At 48.6% G+C, this 9,459-nt stretch overlaps 2 protein-coding genes across 2 annotated transcripts; both read right to left on the bottom strand.

Moving 5' to 3' along the window:
* Positions 1–2,145: 2,145 nt before the first annotated feature.
* On the bottom strand, positions 2,146–3,060 carry LOC105556272 (the record flags this gene model as incomplete). The annotated part of the gene is made up of 1 exon (XM_012003356.1): positions 2,146–3,060. A coding segment is annotated over exon 1 (915 nt), but the record flags the coding sequence as incomplete, so codon positions are not given.
* A 628-nt stretch (positions 3,061–3,688) lies between these two features.
* On the bottom strand, positions 3,689–7,143 carry LOC105556271. The gene is made up of 3 exons (XM_012003355.1): positions 6,796–7,143; positions 5,648–6,672; positions 3,689–5,594 (listed from the first exon to the last, which is right to left on the bottom strand). The coding sequence occupies exons 1-3, from the start codon at positions 7,141–7,143 to the stop codon at positions 3,689–3,691; spliced, it is 3,279 nt and encodes a 1,092-aa protein (XP_011858745.1).
* Positions 7,144–9,459: the final 2,316 nt, after the last annotated feature.

The raw sequence follows: 9,459 nt of genomic DNA, 5'->3' as shown, positions 1-9,459 counted from the left end.
AGCAGGGAGAGAGAGGGAAAGGACTGGAGGGGAGAGGAGAGAGATCGAAGGGAGAGGAAAGGCAGAAGGTGGTGGTGGGAGGAGAGGACGGGATACGAGGAGACGGAGGACAGAGGAGCAAAGAGCGAAGGAGGGAAAGAATGAGGAAGTGAAAGAGTGAGTGGGGAGGAGAGAGAGAGAGGGGGAGAAAGAGAGAGAGAGAGAGAGAGCGTGCGTGCGTGCGTGCATGTGTTAAAAAGAATAGCGAGGGATTTATTAGGGGGCAGGAAGATCTAAACATGGAAGAGAGGATGATGAGATGGAGGATGTTGGAGAGAGCAAGGATCGAGAGGGGTAAGGGTAGGCGGGGGAGGGTAAAAACAAAAAGATGTGGGTGGACGGGAAGAAATGGAAATGGAAAGGGGGAGAGGAGTGGACGGAGGGGGAAGGGAGGATAATATAAAACGTAAGGAATATGTTTGATTGTAGGAAAGGAGAGATGAGAAGGGAGGGAGCAAATGGATGGAAAGGAAGGAGAGGAAGATGGGTGAGCTACCAGGAGAGGAAGGAGGAGAAAGACGCGAAAGGACAGGTGCAGGGGAACGACAAGGAGAAAGAGGAGAGAGTGGAAAAGGAAAGGCGTGCAGAAAAGGTTAAATAAGGGAACTGAAGGGAACAGAGGAGAGAGAAAGGGATTGGGGAGGACAGGGGGAGGGGCTGCGAGGGGAGGGAGGTGTTAGTATGTAACGGTCGCAAATAGCCAGGTCGCGAGGGAAAGAGAAGAGAAATGTAAAGGGTTCGGATACGATCCCTGGAAAAGCGCCATGTATAACCTGAAAGGGAATAAAGACTACTACTACTACTACTAATCCCTACCAGGTATTTGCGTAAATCCCTTTGCTACAAATCGTGCTTTATATTTTTTCGGGCCATTAATTCCCTTTTTTAGTTTATAAACCCATTTACATTTAACAACATTTTTGTCGGAGAGTCTTTCTACTAAATTCCAAGTTTTATTATCGTCAAGAGATTTTATTTCTTCTCTCATGGCATTTTTCCATAGCTTTTTATCTGACCTTGCGCATTGTACGATAGATTTTGCGGAATTGTCGGGCATGTACCCGCCGTATACACTGGTGGAATGATTGCTTCACGATATACGGACGAGAAGATGTCTTCTCTCGCACTAGCCTTTATTTGGTAACTCAGTTACAAAGGCAGCTCTTATGCGTAGCGCACGATGATGTGGTTCGGTAACGACGGTAACGACGACTTGTCTCTGACAATGAGTGCTTGACGACCAGCTCTCCTTCCGATATCTTTTGTTAATTTTGGGGGGGAAAGGGCACAACGCCATCATGCTGGCGGCGGTGTTGCCGGAAACCACTCGCGCGGAAGGGCGCTCAGGAGAACGCGCGGACATAACCACAAGCGGGCGATTTGAATTAAAGGATACATAAAACTATTATAGTGAATACGGAACACGCCGCCCCCCTTGAAAGAATGCGCTTTCAAGACGAACAAAACCAAAAAAAATAGAAAGAAAACGAAATGGGAGAGCCTTAAGATACGTACATGTATGACTTGGTAACACAATTGTACCTATGACGCAAAAAGAACTTAGGATATCTAACAATAACTAAATATTCGCATTACAAACTATTACGCATGACTGTTATTCTAATTAGTCTGTCGTTGGGGTTTCCAAAGGCAGTATCGCGAGCTTCGACAAGGGCCTTGTGTAGGTACCCTTAACGGTTTTTACAGCTGCGGTTCTTGCGATGTTGTCGGATCCGGGATGGATTTCCACAACGCGACCTAATGTCCATTGTAGGGGAGCTAGGTTTTGTTGCTTCCCCTCCCCCACATCACCGGGGGAAGGAGCGCGAAGGCCCGCCTGCCAAACGGCGGGCCGGTGCGGGGGGCGTCCGGAAGTAATGGCTCTGCCAAGTCCCGGGCGTCCCCCAAGTAAAGCACCGCGCAGTCCACCGTGTGGTTTTAGTGAGGTAAGCCCAGCGGCCGCAATTTTAGCGGCCGCAGCCGATCGCCATTAGGCGGGCAGTCCCACAGAACCCGGGCCACTTTGTAACTCCCTTCCCAGAGGGGGGGCCCGGGTATCCATAAAGGATTTCCACACGTAAAAAAAAAAAGGTTTTGTTGCTTCACGAGCACAAGTTGATTGGGACGTAATTGGATGCCCGAATTCTGCCTCCACTTCGTTCTTTCCTGCAACGAACTTAAGTACTCGCTACTCCACCTGCGCCAAAAATGCTGTCTAAGCTGCTCTACCCGCTGCCAGCGTAGCAGCCTGTTTTCATTGATTTCGCTGAGATCTCTGTAAGGAAAACTATTTAGTGCTGTGCCAATCAGAAAGTGACCCGGAGTTAAATAAGATAAATCGTTTGGGTCCTCGCTCAATGGTGTGATAGGGCGCGAATTTAGTACGGCTTCGATTTCAGACAATACGGTCTGCAGTTCCTCATACGTTAAATGGGCTTGGCCCACGATTCTAGACAAGTGGTACTTGGCGGATTTTATCGCTGCCTCCCACAAACCGTCAAAATGAGGAGCGTTAGGCGGGATAAACCCCCAGGTAATGCCCTCGTTAGTACAGAATTGATTGAAATCGGCCTGCGTTTCTTGTTTATTGTGAAATTCGTATAATTCTTTAATTTGCTTTTTTGCCCCGACGAAAGTGGTCCCGTTGTCCGAGTACATGTGAGTCGGCCTCCCTCTTCGCGCAATGAAGCGCTTGAAAGCGCCGAGAAAACAGTCTGTTGTCAGATCACTTACGACCTCGATGTGCGCGGCCTTTGTGGCGAAACACACGAAAATGGCTATGTTAGCCTTATGATTTCGTGCGTTGCGTCTGCTTCCCTCGCGAAGAATGACCGGTCCGGCATAATCCACCCCACAATGCGCGAATGGCCTAGAGGGGTTAACACGCCCGGCGGGCAACGATCCCATTAAAGCCTCGGAACCTCGCGGTTTTGCTCGAAAACAAACTATGCATTCTTCTATTATCTTGCGAGTGGCAGATCTCAATGATAGCGGCCAGAATCGTTGCCTGACGGAAGCCATGGTACCCTGCGTTCCGGCGCGCGGCGTGCTTGTTGCGAATGTGTTCGTGTTTTATTAATTTTCGGGTTAAGTCGTGGTTGCGTGGCAACAGAATGGGGTGGCGCACACAGAAATCTAAGTCCGAATTTTTGAGCCTACCACCTACCCGAATTAGATCATTTTTATCTATAAAGGGCGATAACGATAACAAACGGCTGCTCGTATTGATATTGGTTCCCCCTTTTAATGCCGCGTATTCATTGAGGAAAACTTGTTTTTGCACCGCTCGGCAAACCGCTTCCATTGCGAGCGAGATTTCAGCCGAAGAAATTACATTGGTTGGTGCAATGGGTTGTTTCCTAAGCATCCTTCTGCAATATGCCACAATCCGCAGGATTTTGCTCAGCCCAGAATATTTGTTGAGTAGTTCGTTGACTATGCACTGCTCAGGCTTGACGACTGTCGCTGCTATTTTTCTTTGCTCGGGCATGTCATCGCTTGAGCATACAAAACTTCCCGATAGCCAATGATTTTCGTGTAACTGTAGAAAGGTGGGGCCATGCCACCACATAGACGATGCGACTAGGTCACGAGGATATAAGCCTCGAGACAGTATGTCCGCCGGGTTATAAGGAGAAGGGACGTGGCGTCAATCGCTGATTTGAGTCAATCGTTGCACCTCTCCGATCCTGTTCGGCACGAATACTGACCAGTTACGCGAAGATGACGCTATCCAGTTCAAAGTTATTGTAGAGTTCGACCAAAGAAATGCCTGCACCGGCGAGTCCAATGAGTTTCTCACCTTAGTTATCAGCTGGGCTAACAGAACCGCCGCCGAAAGCTCCAGTCTCGGTAGGGACACGGCCTTGAGGGAGGCCACGTGTGACTTAGAGCACAGCAATTCTGAACGGTATTCCCCAGTTTCCAGTTTTGTGCGAACATAGATGCACGCGCCATATGCGTTTTGACTCGCGTCACAAAAACCATGCAATTGTGCGAACTGCGGGTCTGGATGGAATTTGGCGCACCTAGTGATTTGCAACTGGTTTACAACAGGTAGTTGAGACTTGAGTTTTAGCCAACTTGTATGCAGTTCCTGCGGTACGGACTCGTCCCAATGGATGCCGGCCTTCCACAGGCTTTGAAGAATTAGCTTGGCGATTACGATGACAGGTCCGAGAAGTCCCAGAGGGTCAAACAACCTGGAAACTTCTGACAAGATTGCACGTTTAGATACGGTGCCGCTAGAGAATGTTGAATCATATGCGAAATGTAAGGCGTCCTCGACCTGATTCCATTGAATGCCCAGTATACTTGAATCTGTCTCATCATGAAGAGCAATTAACTCGCCATCGCGATTCCTTATGTTTTGGAGGAGCTCTGGGCAATTTGACGCCCATTTACTGAGCTCGAAAGAACCGACCTTCAATAATTCTATCAACGCGTCCCTAAGTACCATAGCCTCCTGTAGCGTGTCTGCTCCTGACAAGAAGTCGTCGACATAAACACTGCGTTTCACGGCTCTCGAACCTATCGGGTATCTGGATGCGTATTGATCTGAGTGATGATTAAGGGTCCGGATGGCCAAGTATGAAGCGGATGACGTTCCGTATGTTATCGTCAGCAACTCGTAGGTATCCATGTCGTTGTCAGGATCATCTCTCCATAGAATCCGTTGTAAGCGCGTTTGAGATGGATCCACTAGTACTTGCCTGTACATTTTTATCACGTCTGCGCTAAACACGTAGGTGAAGAATCGAAAGCGGATAAGTATGGCGGTCAGTTCTGGCGGTACGACCGGTCCCACCATAAGGGCATCATTCAGGGATAAGCCCTCGGCGGTCTTGCATGAGGCGTCAAATACGACGCGAATCTTGGATGTTTGATTGCTGACTTTAAAAACGCAGTGATGCGGCAGATAGAAGAATGGCGCACTTTCATCTGGCGGTGAATCCATCTTTCGCATGTGACCTAACGAAATATACTCCTTGATGAATTGGTTGTACTCCCTTTTCAATTCGGGCTGACGCTTAAATCGTTTTTCGAGACCCTTGAGACGAGACGTTGCAATGCTTCGAGACTCTCCCAGTTTGTCGATTAATTGATTCTTGACGGGAAGCTTGACCACATATCGACCTTGAGGATTTTGATAAACATTGTCCAAGAAATGTTGCTCACAATATTTTTCCTCGGGAGTCAAGTTTTCAGAGTTATTTATTCCATCGTCCAATTGCCAGAATCGACTTAGCTGATCGTGTTGATCGTGTAGCTGTTCATTGGTGATAGATGCGTGGAAAGAATGTACCCTTGGTGGAGATTTTGAGTCAGTCATTCGTCCCGCTAGAATCCATCCAAGCCTCGTTTTTTGCAACTTCGGGTGCCAAGGTGCCGATGGTATTTGCCCTACGCACAGAAGATCCCAAAATATTTCGGCACCAATTAGGAGGTCGATCTCAGAGGAAATGTGGAATTGTGGATCCGCTAGTTTGATGTTTCGTGAGAGACAAATTCCTTTCGTCTCATTGATGTGACAGGAAGTCTGTCGCTGATGTGGTCTGAAACAATGCAGTCGATTGTAGCGCGGTAGGGGTCTACTCGCGATTGTAACTCGATTTTTACTGCTTGCGTGGCTGTTGCGACCGTTCCATTTACGCCCGATATGGTTACGCTTAGTGATCGGGGAACGAGGCCGAGTCTGGTCAGACATCCTTGTGATATAAAGTTCGCCTGAGATCCACAATCCAATAGAATGCGACAAGGTCGTAGCACGCCCTGATGATCGCGCGCCTGAGCTATAGCTGTTGACAAGATGACGTTGCCCTCGCCTCCGGTGGCGTGCGTCGTTGCCACGGATGAGATGTCACTAGATTTTGAAGTATCGCTGTTCTTTCCCAAAGGACCAGCAGTGGCGGGCGCTTGCTGCGGGGCCGTTGCTATGTGAAGTAACGTGTTGTGTTTTGCCTGGCAGACCTTACAACCTCCGGAAGTGTATTTGTTTGAGATGTGAGTGCTGGAACGCAGACAGTTCAGACAAAATTTTCGAGAGCGCATTTCAGCAATTCTTTGAGGAACCTGAAGCGCTAAGAAATCCTTGCAGTAATAAATGGAATGTTCACCTTTACAGTAGTTGCATTTCAGTTTGACGGTAGCGGCACACGCTGCTTGGCGCTTGACATTCGATTGGGCAGGATTACCTTTTGTGTTCGCGGTGCTGTTAGATTTGTTGGTGGCTTCAAGCATCTGACATTGGCGCGTTATGAACTCAAAGAATTGTTTTGATGTCGGTAATTCACTACCCGAGAGAGAGGATTGCCATTCTCGTAGCGTGAGAGTGTCGATTTTCGTGCAGAGCACGTGTATTAAGATGTCGTCCCAATGCTCGGTAGGGCGCTTTAGAGCTTGTAACGCGTGCAGATGTTTTGTTGCGCCACCCGCGATTTGTCTTAACTCAATGTGATTTTCCTTGTTCATTGAAGGCAGTTCTAGAATGGCCTTGATATGATTTTGTACGATTACCCGCTTGTTATCGTACCGCTCTTTGAGAAGACTCCACGCCGCGTTGTAATTCGCGTCCGATATTTCGAGGGAGCTAATCACGGTACCGGCCTCGCCCGAGAGGGAAGCCTTTAGATACTGGAATTTTTGTATGCAACTGAGGGAATCATTTGTGTGTATGACCGACTTGAATGTATCGAAAAACGGGAACTCGTCGTATTTCCCCGAAAACGTCGGTAAATTTCATTTGGGCAGGCGTACGCGAGAAGTGGCTTCTGATGTTTCAGACGCAGCCGGGGAGGCAGCGACTGTGCGCGATGGTCCTTGCAAACTTAACCTCTCCCGGATTTTGGCGAATATTGAGAAAAACGCTTCATCGAACGCTTTCCGATCATCATCCTCGGCGCCCCCCTGACCTTCTATTTTTGCTTGAACGGTATTATATTCCGCCCAATGCTGCTCGAGCTTTAGTTTGCGTTCCGCGAGTTGAGCTATCGTCGCGGAATCAACGGCGGAAATTGCGTCGACATAATTTTTGGTTCGCATGCAAGATGCTTTGATCACGGCGCGTTGTCGTTTGAGTGCCGCGAGGTCCTCTGTGTCGGACATTTTGTTACTTTATGCGAACTGCGCGTTTCGTTCGAATCTGGTTTGCACGTGACACCAAAATAATTTCCCTTACCTTTGTCCTTGAATAACGGAAAACGCGTGAACGCTCTGGTATTCCCGTCGGTCGATGCTTCGAAGGTGGGGGCTGGTTGTGGTCGACTTCTCGGGTGGACTGCTTGGCTCTCGATGCGTCGTCCGTCCCGTTGGATGTGACCGGTGGAGATTCGCTGTGGCAGTTCCTCCGCTGGAATATTGCTCGCCGTCGTTGGAAAGTAGCCGTTTCCTTGTCTCTCCCTCGTTGGAAAGATGGCCGTTTCCTTGTCTCTCCCTTATTGGAAAGATGGCCGTTTTCTTGTCTCTCCCTTGTTGGAAAGATGGCCGAGTTGCGTAGACGTGCGCCGGCCGACGCCGTGCGCGGTTCCTTGGTTTCGCGCTGCTCTCCTCGAAAGATCCTTCCGTCTAGAGCACGCGCTCCCTTGATCGGGCGACGAGCCAGGTTATCGTCGATCGCCGTATGCTTCGTGGTTACCTCGTGCGCTTTCCTCCAGCAACTTACTGGCCACTGCCTTGAGTCGAGTCCGTGGGATGCCTTTGATGCAATCCGGCTCGAAGGACCATAAGTTTGTACGATAGATTTTGCGGAATGGGCATGTACCCGCCGTATACACTGGTGTGATGCTTCACGATATACGGACGAGAAGATGTCTTCTCTCGCACTAGCCTTTATTTGGTGACTCAGTTACAAAGGCAGCTCTTATGCGTAGCGCACGATGATGTGGTTCGGTAACGACGGTAACGACGACTTGTCTCTGAGTGCTTGACGACCAGCTCTCCTTCCGATATCTTTTGTTAATTTTGGGGGAAAGGATACGCACAACGCCATCATGCTGGCGGCGGTGTCGCCGGAAACCATTCGCGCGGAAGGGCGCTCAGGAGAACGCGCGGACATAACCACAAGCGGGCGATTTGAATTAAAGGATACATAAAACTATGGTAAAACTTTACAAACACGGACCCAGCCCCAATGACCTTGACCTTGGCATATGTTGTCACCTTACTGACATGAGTGACCTTCAGAAGGTTTTAGCCGTCGCTCGTTATTCGTTAAAAAGTTATGGAAAAAGAAGTTTCGCAAATGCTATGTATGTAGTTCACGATATCATGTACGTTTAGGATGGCCTCACGTGGAAAGTTTCTGACACCATATACAATTCAAAGAGTGTATAAGTTTCTTTGATATTATCAAGCATACGAATGAGAGTAAGCTATCCACAGTAACATCACAACAAATCCCTCACAGTCGAATTTCACTCGTCAAGCTTACGACTCGCGACGTGCTACTAACGTAAGATGTTACTTCACGAGTTTCTTCATCTCACGTATAAAAAATATGAGCTCATTAGATATTTGGGCGAGAAAAAAGTAATTCGCCAAGACATTGAGTGTCCACACTGCAAAAATATTGTGAATGTGACGTACGAGTCAGACACACACGTTCTACACTGTACCAATAAATACTACAAGCAGATTCGAGGACGAAAAAGGCAACGAAAAACGTGCAATATGAAAATAAGTGTATTTCATGGTACTTGGTTTGCTAAGGGACATTTAGATATAGTGAAGGTATGCCGATTTATTGCATACTTTTTATATATGCATCCACTACGATATAGGTTGGCTTCCGTTTCCGGTGACGAAAACGTGTGGATGTATGAGAGTGTGATTGGGAGAATAAAGGTGAAATAGAGAGGCAGTGGAGTAGAGCTAGAGAAAAGAAGAGTGGGGAGACGTGGGAAAGGGTTGAGAGAGGCGGGGCAAGTGGAGGCGAGGAGTGCGAGCGAGAAGGAGAGGTACGGTGGAGAGAGAAGCGGGACAAGAAAGGTAGGCGAGAGTGACAGGCGGCATAGAGTAGGCAGTGAGATAGAGTGGAGAGTGGGAGGGAAGAGTAGAGGGAGGCAGGGAATAGGGAAGGTAGATAGAGGGGTAAGCGCATAGGAAAAGTAGACAAGCGTAGGTAGAGAAGAAAAGAGAGTAGAATAGAAAGGAGTATAGAATGGAAGAAGAGAAGAAAGAGGGGGAGGGAGTAAAGGAGGGAGGGAAAGGAAAGGTAGGGCGACCAAAGAACATAGAGCTACTAGGCAGGGAGAGGGCGAACAGCGTGCCAATAGTAGAGTTTTTGAAAAGAGGAGAGAAAAGAGGGAGGCAGGAGGAGGAGAGGGAGATGAAGAGGTGGACGGCGGAAGAGAACATCTTCGGGAGAAGCACGAAGGTGGTAAGATCGCCGCCGAGGAAGAAGGGGGATGACGGGAAGGAGAC

This window comes from Vollenhovia emeryi, unplaced genomic scaffold (genome assembly GCF_000949405.1).
Source record: "Vollenhovia emeryi isolate VEMERY1.0 unplaced genomic scaffold, V.emery_V1.0 DF940151.1, whole genome shotgun sequence".
In the NCBI taxonomy this organism is placed as follows: domain Eukaryota; kingdom Metazoa; phylum Arthropoda; class Insecta; order Hymenoptera; family Formicidae; genus Vollenhovia; species Vollenhovia emeryi.
Note: the sequence above shows the minus strand (reverse complement) of the source record. Positions and strands in the feature narration are given on the sequence as shown.